Source organism: Nomascus leucogenys, unplaced genomic scaffold (genome assembly GCF_006542625.1).
Source record: "Nomascus leucogenys isolate Asia unplaced genomic scaffold, Asia_NLE_v1 001542F_32841_qpd_obj, whole genome shotgun sequence".
Lineage (NCBI taxonomy): Eukaryota > Metazoa > Chordata > Mammalia > Primates > Hylobatidae > Nomascus > Nomascus leucogenys.
The window spans coordinates 10,596-27,783 of record NW_022097847.1 but is presented as its reverse complement, the minus strand read 5'-3'; the positions used below and the strand labels follow the sequence as shown (position 1 = coordinate 27,783).

At 39.6% G+C, this 17,188-nt stretch overlaps 1 protein-coding gene across 1 annotated transcript; it reads left to right on the top strand.

Moving 5' to 3' along the window:
• The first annotated feature begins 347 nt into the window (after positions 1-347).
• On the top strand, positions 348-6,803 carry LOC100596170 (putative tripartite motif-containing protein 49B). Its single transcript, XM_003282034.2, has 6 exons — positions 348-762; positions 1,028-1,123; positions 2,937-3,167; positions 3,879-3,901; positions 5,070-5,167; positions 6,254-6,803. The coding sequence occupies exons 1-6, from the start codon at positions 352-354 to the stop codon at positions 6,751-6,753; spliced, it is 1,359 nt and encodes a 452-aa protein (XP_003282082.2). The 5' UTR covers positions 348-351; the 3' UTR covers positions 6,754-6,803.
• Positions 6,804-17,188: the final 10,385 nt, after the last annotated feature.

The following is a 17,188-nucleotide window of genomic DNA, read 5'->3' as shown; positions in this document are numbered from 1 at the left end:
ATTGAAAGAAGAATAGGGACAACGATGATTTATTCTGACCACTTAGAATCCAAACCCAATTTCCAGATCCACATTCAGAAAATGGGTAATTGAATAGATTCATATTATGCTACAGACAGGAACTAGCAGTAGAAGGGACTGTGAGTCCTCTAGTTAGTAATATCTGCTATGAAGCCAGGAGACTCCCTCTACGTGTGAATTTTTAAGTTTGTAACAGAAGAAATAGTTTGTTGTACTTTAATGAACATTGTCAAGAGAAGAAAATATAACTATCACATATCTCCACTTGTTTAGAAGCTTTTCATCAACCCAGGCCCCAAAATGACATGTTTCTCTTTGTTCCTCAGAAACATGAATTCTGGAATCTTGCAAGTCTTCCAGAGGGAACTCACCTGCCCCATCTGCATGAACTACTTCATAGACCCGGTCACCATAGACTGTGGGCACAGCTTTTGCAGGCCCTGTTTCTACCTCAACTGGGAAGACATCCCAATTCTTACTCAGTGCTTTGAATGCACAAAGTCAACACAGCAGAGAAACCTCAAAACCAACATTGATTTGAAGAAGATGGCTTCTCTTGCCAGAAAAGTCAATCTCTGGCTATTCCTGAGCTCTGAGGAGCAAATGTGTGGCACTCACAGGGAGACAAAGAAGATGTTCTGTGAAGTGGACAGGAGCCTGCTCTGTTTGCTGTGCTCCAGCTCTCAGGAGCACCGGGATCACAGACACTGTCCCATTGAGTCAGCTGCTGAGGAACACCGGGTAAGTGATGCCTCTGAAGATTGATTTCTGTAAAGGATGCACAAAATTCCTGTGGGTCTATTTTCTTGGAGATTGGATAAAGCCAACTCTGAGTCCCTTTAAGCAGCTCTGTTTGGGCTTTCTTAGCTTCCAACCTCTGGGCTTTGACAAACATGAAGGGAAACAAAGGAAATGCCATTTACTAGGGGCTTATCTGTCTCTCATTCTGGGCCCCCTCCCTATGTCATGGTCTGCACTGGTGCTTCAATTTATGGCTCTTTTGCAGGAGAAGCTTTTACAGAAAATGCAGTCTTTATGGGAAAAAGCTTGTGAAAATCACAGTAACCTGAATGTGGAAACCACCAGAACCAGACACTGGAAGGTTAGTCCTGTACTACTCTACCTTCTCCAGGAACTTATGATGGGCAAATGGGTGACTCTTAAATTAGGAACTTGATATCAAACTGTAATGTTTCTGGGATTCAGTAAAAAAAAAAAAAAAAAAAAAAAGCGAGAGAAAACATTGAGAAAAAGTGGCCTCATTTTTATATAGAATAGTATGCCTGTTAGGTAAGATTTCTAAGAAAACCACTGATGTCACCCAAAGCATGCTGGTTTGTTTCATACAAACCTATAGTTATACACCAATAGATCCAAGAAACTGGGCCATCTCACAGCATTCTATATGTGCTGGTTGGATAAATGCTGGGCATAAGAGTTATTTGGCGGTCATGGAATGCTCAACTGAAACTTCTGAGTGTCGGTCAGCATTAATCTGAATGCTGGTGTGCAAGTAGTATTTGGAATTGTATGGAAAATTTGAGGCAGAAAAACTGACAGGACAAATCTAGGGCAACCATGAAATTAAGAATCTCAACTAATTAATGTTGAATAATACATAACAGATGATGAGAAAGGTGGTGAGAAATACGGATTTGTGTCTTGAGGGAGACATGTAAACATGCCAGAAATATGGGAACTAGTATCTAAATATAAGGAGAACTCCGAGGACTTCAGAAAAATATTAAAAATAATTTTCCCTTTGTGGATGTATACTTTGAGTGTATGATAGCTAATATTAGTTTGTTGAAAAGTATTTCATGAGAACCGAGTCTATGTTGAATATTAAATAAGAAAATATACTAGTAAAGAAGAAAGGAAACACCTTTGTCCTCACAGGTCATACAATCCAAATGAGAGAGTCAAGTGGTCAATACGCAAATATACGCAATACATGATGTATTTGAGTGTGGTGGGTTTTTTGTTGGAGAATAATCAAGCAGGGAAGTAGAAAAGGACAATAGAGGCCAGAAACTGGAGATTAGTGTCTGAGTTTTAAATAGGGTGGTTAGAAAAAAGACTCACTGAAAAATTCAAATTGAAACAAAGTTTTGAAGAGGAGGGGGAACACAAATGTGTGTGTGGATATATATGTGGACCATGAGTGTGTATATATATGTATATGTATGTATGTGTGTGTGGTTGTGTGTATATATATATATATGTATATGTATGTGTCTGTGTTTGTATACATATATATTTTATTTATTTATATATACATATATATATGTAATTCTAGTTGGAGAGAACAGCATATGCAGTAATTTTGAGTTTGTTTATATTTGGAGGCCTGAGGAACCACAAAGAAGTCTGTGTTTCAGATTTGGATGACTTTGAAAAAGAATGGGAGGAAATGAATTCAGACAGACAAAGATGGCCAAATCATAAATGCAGCCTTATTAGGATAGGTTTTGCTGGGTGAAACGCATTTAGCTGGACATGTTAGTCTAAGGTCATTTTATATATAATGAGTTTAAGCAACGTGTTGCATATCTCAGAAATAGAAATAATTGTTTCCTTTCTAGTAACTATAGCTCTATACTCCAACTCTTAAGCATGAACTGTTCTTACTTTTCCATAAACATGGGCTGGAATAGAGAAATTCAAATTGTGTTTTTTTATTTCCAACTATCTTAGAACACACATTATCTTGAATAAATTTCATGTAATTGGTCAGATACAGCTATGTTGACCTTTATGCAGAAAGAAAGGAAAGGAACAAAATTTGTAGATTCTAAGAACTGGCAAGACTGAGGTTTAAACTATTGGATGTTTGAGAGACAAAAAGAATCAGTGAGATTTAATAGGAGATGAATAAATACATTTCTCTTTTGACTAACCCATTATCACTGCAGGATTATGTGAATTTAAGGCTAGAAGCAATTAGAGCCGAGTATCAGAAGATGCCTGCATTTCACCATGAAGAAGAAAAACATAATTTGGAGATGCTGAAAAAGAAGGGGAAAGATATTTTTCATCAACTTCATTTAAGTAAATCCAAAATGGCTCATAGGAGGGAGATTTTAAGAGGAATGTACGAGGAGCTGAAGGAAATGTGCCATAAGCCAGATGTGGAGCTACTTCAGGTACAAACTCACAATGTGGTTTCAGGTTTTTGAATATTCACATGTATAAGTATTTTCCTCATAGCTGAAATCCATCTCCCTATTTTTATTTCCATGATGTGTTTCCAAAAACACATTCACATAACTAATGCTACTTTTTTGGGAGAGTATAGCCCCACCAAGGGATTCTACCAGGCCAAAGGTCCCTCCTACTTTATCCACCAGCCACAAAATTTTGTGGAATGGTCAAGGTAACAGCCCCAAGAAATATTCCCCATCTAATTCAATAATATACTTTGGGTTGTTAAACATGTATAAAATAGTGATTCATTTACATTTAGGTTAATTTGGAAACATGGCAAAATCAGAAGTTTTAGGAATCTAGGTTTGCATTAACATTATTTTGGGGTCCACTCATTTGGGTAACAGGTTCAGCTAAAGATGACTGAGTAGGTTTTTCGTGGTTAACATAGAGCATAGACCCTCTGGACCTCTTCTCCCTTCACTTGTTTAGAGAATGTCTTCAAGACTCAGACTTTCCCAGGACGTTAATTAATGACAATACAACTGACTGGGTTTTTCATTACAGAAGAAATAGAAAATGCTTTCCAGAAGAGAAGATGGTAGGGGAATAATATCTTCAGAAATTGAGTACAAATCTCACACTGAACTTAGTGAAAGATGCATCTTGTGAAATGCACTAAATCTTTCTTCTTCTTCTTTTTTTTTCAGGCTTTTGGAGACATATTACACAGGTGAGTGTGTACCTAGATTTTCGCATATGTTATTTAAGATGCCACGAATATCAAAGCAGGCTCTATTAAAGTCATGGCATAAATAATTAAGATATTGATACCACTTTTTTTTGCATCTACTTTCGTTCCCACACCTTAAAAGACAAGGCCACAAAGTAAACAAATGAAAATAAATGAATAAAAGAAGAGTGAAATAAAACAAACAATTTTATTCCTGATTTTTTATTTGGGGGGGGGACAGTGTCTCGCTCTGTTGCCCAGGCTGGAGTGCAGTGGCGCGATCTCAGCTCACTGCAAGCTCCGCCTCCCGGGTTCACACCATTCCCCTGCCTCAGCCTCCCGAGTACCCGGGACTACAGGCACCTGCCACCACACCCAGCTAAGTTTTTGTATTTTTAGTAGAGACGGGGTTTCACCGTGTTAGCCAGGATGGTCTCTATCTCCTGACCCCATGATCCGCCCGCCTCGGCCTCCCAAAGTGCTGGGATTACAGGCGTGAACCACCACGCCCAGCCCTGATTTTGTTTTATTGCTTAAAAGCCTGCACAGGAGAAGGATAAGAGTTTTGTTTTGTGGATGGTGAGAAAGTCACTAGAGGAAGCAGGAAAGAAGAGGAGGAAGTATTTTACCAGTGAAAAAGTGTTGATGTTTTGTTTTTTATACATATATACATATCAGTTAACAGTTCTGGAAAATAGATTGAAAGAAACTGTGGAGTGTTAGAACTGTAAGTCTCTAGGGAAGTTCTTTGCTAAAAGGCAGATTTCCCTGCCTAGAACAAGTTTCCAGTCTTTATCTTGAGAAGGAAGCAGTGGATGCAGGAGTCTCCCCAGAACCCGGCTATTTCAGAAAAAGATGTCAGGGGAGTCTGCCAAGAAGTGGAACTCAGAATTTCGTATCTAAGTATTCTCAAGGCCATAAGGCTAAGGAACCTTACACATTTGGGGCAAAAAACAAAAAAGAAGGATCACACTGAATTCTGACTTAGATTTTCCATCATGCTTTAAAATTTAGAAACTGTAAAGAATTAATTTGCAAAAGGAAGTAATTTTTGAATTATCAAATGCGTAGATTCAAAGGATTCTCATGAAATGTCTTTTACATACAAATAGTGACTTTTATTTATTTTATGGCTGTAGATGTTGTAACTGCAGGTTTTTCCTTGCAGGAGTGAGTCTGTGCTGCTGCACATGCCCCAGCCTCTGAATCCAGAGCTCAGTGCAGGGCCCATCACTGGACTGATGGACAGGCTCAACCAATTCCGAGGTAAGTCTCCACCCATGGGCAGCACTCCCACTTTATCTAAATATTATTATTGTTAAGATCATATAGGTAATATTTCATATTTTATCAAATATTTTACTTCTTTTAAGACATGAGTGAACAACATAACCATGCAACCTTTGGTATCTGTGTCTGTATTTATAGTCAGATTTATAGCATTAAGTTTGAAAGACAGTGAAAAAGAAATACATTCTGGCATAATATGTACTCAATTATATAACAGGAAAAAGGAGTAGGTAGAAAATTTAAAAAAGGAGCAAAGGAAATAATGCTCAGAATGGTGAATTATTTAATGTTAAATACAAAATTGTACATTTCTTTAGTATATTCATTTGAACTGCTAAGAACTGTTCTTTGCAGGAATATAGTTTTCTGGAGATTCTTGGGGGTTTTGTATTTTTTTAATGTGTATATATTATTCATATATTGCAAACATTTGAATTAATGGGTAAAGCTAAAAGGAAGAAATCATTTTGTGAATACAAGTAAAATTACAAATGAAATTAAGTTCAGTTTAATTGCAATATGAAGAGATACATGTTAAGTCTAAAATCCAGCTTCAGTCCAGAGCTAGCATGGAGGACCACAGAGAGACTGGTCAAAGATTTTGCAGAGATCTGCTTTAAATTATCACTTATAACATGTACATATGGATTTTTATCCAGATACCTAGAGCAGTTCTTGAGTAAGTGAAAATCTTCACATTCTTTCCAAAATGATAGCACTAGTTTTTAAGAATAAGAAACATTTCTAAATAATGATCTTGATAACAGCATAGCATTTAGGGCATAAAATGTGTAAATTTTACTTTGAAAATTGGATTGCAAGAAGTTGGTCTCACATTTGCCTCTCAATATGTAAGTTTTCAAAAAATATATAATATCTGTGGTTAGGGTTTTGTTTGTCTTGTATACAATATTAATCATCTCTATACTTTACTAGAAGTTACAAGCAAAATTGTCTTTATGACTTTACATTTCCTGGTAAAGTAACTTCTTGATAGAACAATTATTTTTTTTATTTACACATGTCTATGCATGTTTTCTTTTTCTTTTTTTTTTTTTGCAGTGCATATTACTCTGCATCATGAAGAGGCCAACAGTCATATCTTTCTATATGAAATTTTGAGAAGCATGTGTATTGGATGTGACCATCAAGATGTACCCTATATCACTGCAACACCTAGAAGTTTTCTTGCATGGGGTGCTCAGACTTTCACCTCCGGCAAATATTACTGGGAGGTCCATGTGGGGGACTCCTGGAATTGGGCTTTTGGTGTCTGTAACATGTATTGGAAAGAGAAGCATCAGAATGAGAAGACAGAAGGAGAGGAGGGACTCTTCCTTTTTGGGTGTGTTAAGAATGAAATTCAATGCAGTCTCTTTACCACCTCCCCACTTATGCTGCAATATATCCCAAGACCTACCAGCCGAGTAGGATTATTCCTGGATTGTGAGGCTAAGACTGTGAGCTTTGTTGATGTTAATCAAAGCTCCCTAATATACACCATCCCTAATTGCTCTTTCTCACCTCCTCTCAGGCCTATCTTTTGCTGTATTCACTTCTGACCAGAGACAAATCAGAAATGTGTTCACATGCTGTGGGAACCCCCGTATCCCAGGAAGTCCTCTTCCTTGTGCCTTAACATACAGGACAAATAGGCTCTCTTTTATGTCTTGAATTGCCTTCTAATGTTATCAAAACTCATTTACTGTGTTACTATTAAATATGCTGAAAACGCTAAAAGTATATGTATTGGTCCTTTATTAAATAATTTTTGAAAAATCATTATTCATGATCATGGCATACAGTATATTCTCTTTTTTCTCTTTCTTTCTGACTGTCACTGAGTGAAATAATAGATGACAGACATGTCTGAATGAAGTTAAAATCAATTGAAGACAGTCCAGATCTCTTGCTTCATGCAAAAAACATGGAGTGAAGTATCAATGATAACTGGGAAATATTTTTCTTCCTCTTTATCTAACTATATCACACTTATCCACCATGTTTCATTGTATTAATCTGTCCTTTGAGGTAATATTATTTTACCTTCTATGCTGGGCTTTATTTTGCAATTCTCACCACAGATATGAGCAATCCTTCATTATTAGTGTGCTCGTCTACATTGAAATACATGAGGTGATCAGACCAATGCTGGATTAATTAAATATTGCAAAAAAGGTAACAAAATATTGACTCCTACCTCAAACCATACACAGTCATTTCCATGTAGATTCAAATCCTGAAAGGAAGGAGAACCTTATACAATATTCTCATAAGGATATCTTAACCAGGGAACAAATTAATAATTAAAACAATTAGTTCATTTATATTGATAATGATGACTTCTGTGTTTCAAAAAACATGCAAACTAGTAATGGAGAAAGATATTTACCCCAACATACATAAAATAAAATGTAATGCATGTATATGATGAATACTTACATTGTAATAAATAAAAGACAGTGAACTCAATAGAAGATTGGCTAAAATATCTGAACAGACACTTTACAGAATTGGATACATAAATAACTAGCCAAATATAAAAAAGTGTTCACTTTCCTTAGTCTTACAAAAGTAAGAATTAATCCACCAGTTGTGCCACAGGCCCCCATACAAAAATACCAAAATTTAAAGACACACAATAAAGGGGGTGGAGCCAAGATGGTCGAATAGGAACAGCTCGGGTCTCCAGCTCCCAGCCCTAGCGACACAGAAGACTGGTGATTTCTGCATTTCTGCTTGAGGTACCGGTTTCATCTCACTAGGGAGTGCCTAACAGTGGGTGCAGGACAGTCGGTGAAGCACACCATGCGCGAGCCAAAGCAGGTCCAGGCACTGCCTCACTCAGGAAGCGCAAGGGGTCAGGGAGTTCCCTTTCCTAGTCAAAGAAAGGGGTAACAGAGGGCACCTGGATAATCGGGTCAGTCCCACCCTCATACTGCGCTTTCCCAATGGGCCTGGAAAATGGCACACTAGGAGATTGTGTCCCGCATCTGGCTCGGAGGGTCCTATGCCCACGGAGTCTCGCTGATTGCTAGCACAGCAGTCTGAGATCAAGCTGCAAGGCTGCAGTGAGGCTGGGGGAGGGGCGCCCACCATTGCCCAGGCTTGCTTAGGTAAATAAAGCAGCCAGGAAGCTCGAACTGGGTGGAGCCCACCACAGCTCAAGGAGGCCTGTCTGCCTCTGTAGGCTCCACCTCTGGGGGCAGGGCACAGATAAACAAAAAGTCAGAGGGAAATTCCGGAGACTTAAATGTCCCTGTCGAACGGACAGCTTTGAAGAGAGTAGTGGTTCTCCCAGCACGCAGCTGGATAACTGAGAATGGACAGACTGCCTCCTAAAGAGGGTCCCTCACCCCTGAGCAGCCTAACTGGGAGGCACCCCCCCAGTAGGGACAGACTGACACCTCACTCGGCCGGGTACTCCTCTGAGACAAAACTTCCAGAGGAACTATCAGGCAGCTGAATTTGTGGTCTCACGAAAATCCGCTGTTCTGCAGCCACCGCTGCTGACACCCAGCCAAACGGTCTGGAGTGGACCTCTAGTAAACTCCAACAGACCTGCAGCTGAGGGTCCTGTCTGGTAGAAGGAAAACTAACAAACAGAAAGGACATCCACACCAAAAACCCATCTGTACATCACCATCATGAAAGACCAAAAGTAGATAAAACCGCAAAGATGGGGAAAAAACAGCAGAAAAACTGGAAACTCTAAAAAGCAGAGCACCTCTCCTCCTCCAAAGGAACGCAGTTCCTCACCAGCAACGGAACAAAGCTGGATGGAGGATGACTTTGACGAGTGGAGAGAAGAAGGCGTCAGACGATCAAACTACTCTGAGCTACAGGAGGAAATTCAAAACAATAGCAAAGAAGTTAAAAACTTTGAAAAAAAATTAGAAGAATGGATAACTAGAATAACCAATGGAGAGAAGGGCTTAAAGGAGATGATGGAGCTGAAAGCCAAGTTCCGAGAACTACGTGAAGATTGCAGAAGCCTCAGTAGCAGATGCGATCAACTGGAAGAAAGGGTATCGCTGATGGAAGATGAAATGAATGAAATGAAGCGAGAAGGGAAGTCTAGAGAAAAAAGAATAAAAAGAAATGAACAAAGCCTCCAAGAAATTTGGGACTACGTGAAACGACCAAACCTATGTCTGATTGGTGTACCTGAAAATGATGGGGAGAATGGAACCAAGTTGGAAAACACTCTGCTAGATATTATCCAGGAGAACTTCCCCAATCTAGTAAGGCAGGCCAACATTCAGATTCAGGAAATACAGAGAATGCCACAAAGATACTCCTCGAGAAGAGCAACTCCAAGACACATAATTGTCAGATTCACCAAAGTTGAAATGAAGGAAAAAATGTTAAGGGCAGCCAGAGAGAAAGGTCGGGTTACCCACAAAGGGAAGCCCATCAGACTAACAGCTGATCTCTTGGCAGAAACTCTACAAGCCAGAAGAGAGTGGGGGCCGATATTCAACATTCTTAAAGAAAAGAATTTTCAACCCAGAATTTCCTATCCAGCTAAATGAAGCTTCATAAGTAAAGGAGAAATAAAATACTTTACAGACAAGCAAACACTGAGTGATTTTGTCAACACCAGGCCTGCCCTAAAAGAGCTCCTGAAGGAAGCACTAAACATGGAAAGGAACAACCGGTACCAGCCACTGCAAAAACATGCCAAATTGTAAAGACCATCAAGGCTAGGAGGAAACTGCATCAACTAATGAGCAAAATAACCAACTAACATCATAATGACAGGATCAGATTCACACATAACAATATTAACGTTAAATGTAAATGGGCTAAGTGCTCCCATTAAAAGGCACAGACTGGCAAACTGGATAAGGAGTCAGGACCCATCAGTGTGCTGTATTCAGGAAACCCATCTCACATGCAGAGACACACATAGACTCAAAATAAAGGGATGGAGGAAGATCTATCAAGCAAATGGAAAACAAAAAAAGGCAGGGGTTGCAATCCTAGTCTCTGATAAAATAGACTTTAAACCAACAAAGATCAAAAGAGACAAAGAAGGCCATTACATAATGGTAAAGGGATCAATTCAACAAGAAGAGCTAACTATCCTAAATATATATGCACCCAACACAGGAGCACCCAGATTCATAAAGCAAGTCCTGAGTGACCCACAAAGGGACTTAAACTCCCACACAATAATAATGGGAGATTTTAACACCCCACAGTCAATATTAGACAGATCATTGAGACAGAAAGTTAACAAGGATATCCAGGAATTGAATTCAGCTCTAAACAAAGTGGACCTAATAGACATCTACAGAACTCTACACCCCAAATGAACAGAATATACAGTTTTTTCAGCATCATACCACACCTATTCCAAAATTGACCACATAGTTGGAAGTAAAGCTCTCCTCAGCAAATGTAAAAGAAGAGAAATTATAACAAACTGTCTCTCAGACCACAGTGCAATCAAACTAGAACTCAGGATTAAAAAACTCACTCAAAACCGCTCAACTACATGAAAACTGAACAACCTGCTCCTGAATGACTATTGGGTACATAATGAAATGAAGGCAGAAATAAAGATGTTCTTTGAAACCAATGAGAACAAAGACACAACATACCAGAATCTCTGGGACACATTCAAAGCAGTGTGTAGAGGGAAATTTATAGCACTAAATGCCCACAAGAGAAAGCAGGAAAGATCCAAAATTGCCTCCCTAACATCACAATTAAAAGAACTAGAAAAGCAAGAGCAAACACATTCAAAAGCTAGCAGAAGGCTAGAAATAACTAAAATCAGAGCAGAACTGAAGGAAATAGAGACACAAAAAACCCTTCAAAAAATTAATGAATCCAGGAGCTGGTTTTTTGAGAAGATCAACAAAATTGATAGACCGCTAGCAAGAATAATAAAGAAGAAAAGAGAGAAGAATCAAATAGATGCAATAAAAAATGAAAAAGTGGATATCACCACCGATCCCACAGAAATACAATCTACCATCAGAGAATACTACAAACACCTCTATGCAAATAAACGAGAAAATCTAGAAGAGATGGATAAATTCCTCGACAAATACACCCTCCCAAGACTAAATCAGGAAGAAGTTGAATCTCTGAATAGACCAATAATAGGTTCTGAAATTGTGGCAATAATCAATAGCTTACCAACCAAAAAGAGTCCAGGACCTGATGGATTCACACCAGAATTCTACCAGAGGTACAAGGAGGAACTGGTACCATTCCTTCTGAAACTATTCCAATGATAGAAAAAGAGGGAATCCTCCCTAACACATTTTATGAAGCCAGCATTGTCCTGATACCAAAGCCAGGCAGAGACACAACCAAAAAAGAGAATTTTAGACCAATATCCTTGATGAACATTGATGCAAAAATCCTCAATAAAATAATGGCAAACTGAATCCAGCAGCACATCAAAAAGCTTATACACCATGATCAAGTGGGCTTCGTCCCTGGGATGCAAGGCTGGTTCAACATACGCAAATCAATAAATGTAATCCAGCATATAAACAGAACCAAAGACAAAAACCACATGATTATCTCAATATATGCAGAAAAGGCCTTTATAAAATTCAACAACCCTTCATGATAAAAATTCTCAATAAATTGGGTATTGATGGGATGTATCTCAAAATAATAAGAGCTATATACGACAAACCCACAGCCCATATCATACTGAATGGGCAAAAACTGGAAGCATTCCCTCTGAAAACTGGCACAAGACAGGGATGCCCTCTCTCACCACTCCTATTCAACATAGTGCTGGAAGTTCTGGCCAGGGCAATCAGGCAGGAGAAGGAAATAAAGGGTATTCAATTAGGAAAAGAGGAAGTCAAACTGTCCCTGTTTGCAGATGACATGATTGTATATCTAGAATATCCCATTGTCTCAGCCCAAAATCTCCTTAAGCTGATTAGCAACTTCAGCAAGTCTCAGGATACAAAATCAATGTACAAAAATCACAAGCATTCTTGTACACCAATCACAGACAAACAGAGAGCCAAATCATGAGTGAACTCCCATTCACAATTGCTTCAAAGAGAATAAAATACCTAGGAATCCAACTTACAAGGGATGTGAAGGACCTCTTCAAGGAAAACTACAAACCACTGCTCAATGAAATAAAAGAGGATACAAACAAATGGAAGAACATTCCATGCTCATGGGTTGGAAGAATCAATATCGTGAAAATGGCCATACTGCCCAAAGTAATTTATAGATTCAATGCCATCCCCATCAAGCTACCAATGTCTTTCTTCACAGAATTGGAAAAAAACTACTTTAAAGTTCATATGGAACCAAAAAAGAGCCCACATCGCCAAGTCAATCCTAAGCCAAAAGAACAAAGCTGGAGGCATCACGCTACCTGACTTCAAACTATACCACAAGGCTACAGTAACCAAAACAGCATGGTACTTGTACCACAACAGAGATATAGATCAATGGAACAGAACAGAGCCCTCAGAAATGATGCCGCATATCTACAACTATCTAATCTTTGACAAACCTGACAAAAACAAGAAATGGGGAAAGGATTCCCTGTTTAATAAATGGTGCTGGGAAAACTGGCTAGCCATATGTAGAAAGCTGAAACTGGATCCCTTCCTTACAACTTATACAAAAATTAATTCAAGATGGATTTAAGACTTACATGTTAGACCTAAAACCATTAAAATCCTACAAGAAAACCTAGGCAATACCATTCAGGACATAGGCGTGGGCAGAGACTTCATGTCTAAAACACCAAAAGCAATGGCAACAAAAGCCAAAATTGACAAATGGGATCTAATTAAACTAAAGAGCTTCTGCACAGCAAAAGAAACTACCATCAGAGTGAACAGGCAACCTACAGAATGGGAGAAAATTTTTGCAACCTACTCATCTGACAAAGGGCTAATATCCAGAATCTACAATGAACTCAAACAAATTTACAAGAAAAATACAAACAACCCCATCAAAAGGTGGGCAAAGGAATGAACAGACACTTCTCAAAAGAAGACATTTATGCAGCCAAAAAACACATGAAGAAATGCTCATCATCACTGGCCATCAGAGAAATGCAAATCAAAACCACAGTGAGATACCATCTCACACCAGTTAGAATGGCCATCATTAAAAAAACAGGAAACAACAGGTGCTGGAGAGCATGTGGAGAAATAGGAACACTTTTACACTGTTGGTGGGACTGTAAACTAGTTCAACCATTGTGGAAGTCAGTGTGGCGATTCCTCAGGGATCTAGAACTAGAAATACCATTTGACCCAGCCATCCCATTACTGGGTATATACCCAAAGGACTATAAATCATGCTGCTATAAAGACACATGCACACGTATGTTTATTGCGGCACTATTCACAATAGCAAAGAGTTGGAACCAACCCAAATGTCCAACAACGATAGACTGGATTAAGAAAGTGTGGCACATATACACCATGGAATACTACGCAGCCATAAAAAATGATGAGTTCGTGTCCTTTGTAGGGACATGGATGAAACTGGAAAACATCATTCTCAGTAAACTATCGCAGGGACAAACGACCAAACGCCGCATGTTCTCACTCATAGGTGGGAATTGAACAATGAGAACTCATGGACACAGGAAGGGGAACATCACATTCCAGGGACTGTTGTGGGGTGGGTGGAGAGGGGAGGGACAGCATTAGGAGATATACCTGATGCTAAATGACGAGTTAATGGGTGCAGGAAATCAACATGGCACATGGATACATATGTAACAAACCTGCACATTGTGCACATGTACCCTAAAACCTAAAGTATAATAAAAAAATAAATAAATAAAGACACACAATAGTGTGTGTTGTCAAAGATACAGAATAAATGAAATTTATTCATGGCTGGAGAGATGTAAATGGAAATCCTTTTTGGGAAACTGACTATTAGCATTTATTACGAGCTAGATATTCTAATTCTAAAATATAGTCAACTGATCGCCTACATATACTTCAACATACACAATATTGTTCACTGCATCAACTTTTATAGTAGCTCCAAATCAGACCCAAAATATTCTTCAACTGTAGAATAGCTAAATAAATTTGGTGTATTTATGCAAAATAATCCTATAAAACAGAGAATAAATAACTCACTGAATGCAACAATGTTGATGAATCTCAGAAACAAGTTAATAAACATATGCCAATTTAAACAATAAAATTGAAGTTCAGAAAAGACTCTTCCATTTATATAATATGTTGGTAATTGTATACTCTTTATGGGTTCCATAATTACATGAACACTGTGAAATTATAACTTTTAAGACCCAAGATGTCAAATAATGCATAAGGTAGTAGAATAAAAAAGGAGCCCAGGCATGGTGGCACTCCCGGCACTTGGGGAGACCAAGGTGTGAGAATGGCTTGTGGCCAGGAGTTCCAGACCAGTGGAGGCAACATAGTGAGACCTCATGTCTACCAAACATTCCTTTAGAAATCAGCCTGGCATGAGGGCACATGCTATAGTCCCAGCTACTCAGGGGGCTGATGCAGCAGGATGGCTCATGCCCAGAAGATCCAGGCTTCAGTGAGCCATGGTGGTGCCTTGCAGTCCAGCCTGTGACAGAATGACAGTCTGTCTCAATAGTAAAACAAACTATCATTACTTGATATAACACAAACCAATACATTATAAATGCCCTAATTATAGGTATTTTAAATATTGATGTTATTTAAAATAACTGAGAAAGCTGGGATAGCTACATGTTTGCTTAGACCAGACAAAAGTGCCCTGGGAAGCAAGTTTAAAGTATTTTTATTAGAGTAAGTGAGGATGAAGTGCTTTATTACAAATGTGATACACACCAGAATCTGCTATGAATAGTCACATGTCTAGAGGATTTGTGGATATCTAGGTAAGCAGTAATTCTTGGGTGCCTGAAGCATAGCAGGTGCATATTCAGTGTGTCTTCTCTGGAGACGTCTTCGGAAAGTTTGATTTTTTTTATTATACTTTATGTTCTAGGGTACATGTACACAACGTGAAGGTTTGTTACATATGTATACATGTGCCATATTGGTGTGCTGCACCCATTAACTCGTCATTTACATTAGGTATATCTCCTAATGCTATCCCTCCCCCTCCCCCCAATCCACAACAGGCCTCAATGTGTGATGTTCCCCTTCCTGTGTACAAGTGATCTCATTGTTCAATTCCCACCTATAAGTGAGAACATGTAGTGTTCATTTTTTTGTCCTTGTGATAGTTTGCTGAGAATGATGGTTCCAGTTTCATCCATGTCCCTACAAAGGACATGAACTCATCATTTTTTATGGCTGCATAGTATTCCATGGTGTATACGTGCCATATTTTCTTAATCCTGTCTATCACTGTTGGACATTTTGGTTGGTTCCAAGTCTTTACTATTGTGAACAGTGCCACAATAAACATATGTGTGCATGTGTCTTTATAGCAGCATGATTTATAATCCTTTGGGTATATACCCAGTAATGTGATGGATGGGTCAAATGGTATTTCTAGTTCTAAATCCTTGAGGAATTGTCACACTGTCTTCCACAATGGTTGAACTAGTTTACAGTCCCTCCAACAGTGTAAAATTGTTCCTATTTCTCCACATCCTCTCCAGCACCTGTTGTTTCCTGACTTTTTAATGATGGCCATTCTAACTGGTGTGAGATGGTATCTCATTGCGGTTTTGATTTGCATTTCTCTGATGGCCAGTGATGAAGAACATTTGTTTACATGTCTGTTGGCTGCATAAATGTCATCTTGTGAGAAGTGTCTGTTCATCTCCTTCGCCCACTTTTTGATGGGGTTGTTATTTTCTTGTAAATTTATTTGAGTTCTTTGTAGATTCTGGATATTAGCTCTTTGTCAGATGAGCAGATTGTAAAAATTTTCTCCCATTCCATAGGTTGCCTGTTCACTCTGTTGATAGTTTCTTTTGCTGTGCAGGAACTCTTTAGTTTAATTAGATCCCATTGGTCAATTTTGACTTTTATTGCCATTGCTTTTGCTGTTTTAGACCTGAAGTCCTTCCCCATGCCTATGTCCTGAATGTCATTGCCTAGGTTTTCTTCTAGGGCTTTTATGGTTTTAGGTCTAACATTTAAGTCTTTGAGCTGATTCAGAGGATGGAGCCAGGATGGCCAAATAGGAGCAGCTCTGGTCTACAGCTCCCAGCATGAGCGACACAGAAGACGGGTGATTTCTGCATTTCCATTTGAGGTACTGGGTTCATCTCACCAGGGAGTGCCAAACAGTGGGTGCAGGACAGTCGGTGCAGCGCACTGTGCATGAGCCGAAGCAGGGCGAGGCATTGCCTCACTTGGGAAGTGCAAGGGGTCAGGGAGTTCCCTTTCCTAGTCAAAGAAAAGGGTAACAGATGGCACCTGGAAAATCGGGTCAGTCCCACCCTACTACTGCGCTTTTCCAAAGGGCTTGGAAAACGGCACAACAGGAGATTGTGTCCCGCACCTGGCTCGGACGGTCCTATGCCCATGGAGTCTCACTGATTGCTAGCACAGCAGTCTGAGATCAAACTGCATGGTGGCAGCCAGGCTGTGGGAGGGGCGCCCGCCATTGCCCAGGCTTGCTTAGGTAAACAAATCAGCCAGGAAGCTCGAACTGGGTGGAGCCCACCACAGCTCAAGGAGGCCTGCCTGCCTCTGTAGGCTCCACCTCTGGGGGCAGGGCACAGACAAACAAAAAGTCAGCAGGAACCTCTGCAGTCTTAAATGTCCCTGTCCAACAGCTTTGAAGAGAGTAGTAGTTCTCCCAGCACGCAGCTGGAGATCTGAGAACGGGTAGACTGCCTCCTAAAGTGGGTCCCTGACCCCAGAGCAGCCTAACTGGGAGGCACCCCCCAGTAGGGACAGACTGACACCTCACTCGGCCAGATACTCCTCTGAGACAAAACTTCCAGAGGAACTATCAGACAGCTGAATTCGAGGTCTCACAAAAATCTGCAGTTCTGCAGCCACTGGTGCTGACACCCAGCCAAACAGGGTCTGGAAT

Coding starts and splice junctions, on each gene's coding strand:
- LOC100596170 (XM_003282034.2), top strand. CDS start 352: ATGAATTCTGGAATCTTGCAAGTCTTCCAGAGGGAACTCACCTGCCCC. Junction 3,168..3,878: donor CAGATGTGGAGCTACTTCAG/GTACAAACTCAC, acceptor TTTTTTTTTCAG/GCTTTTGGAGACATATTACA. Junction 3,902..5,069: donor TTTGGAGACATATTACACAG/GTGAGTGTGTAC, acceptor TTTTCCTTGCAG/GAGTGAGTCTGTGCTGCTGC.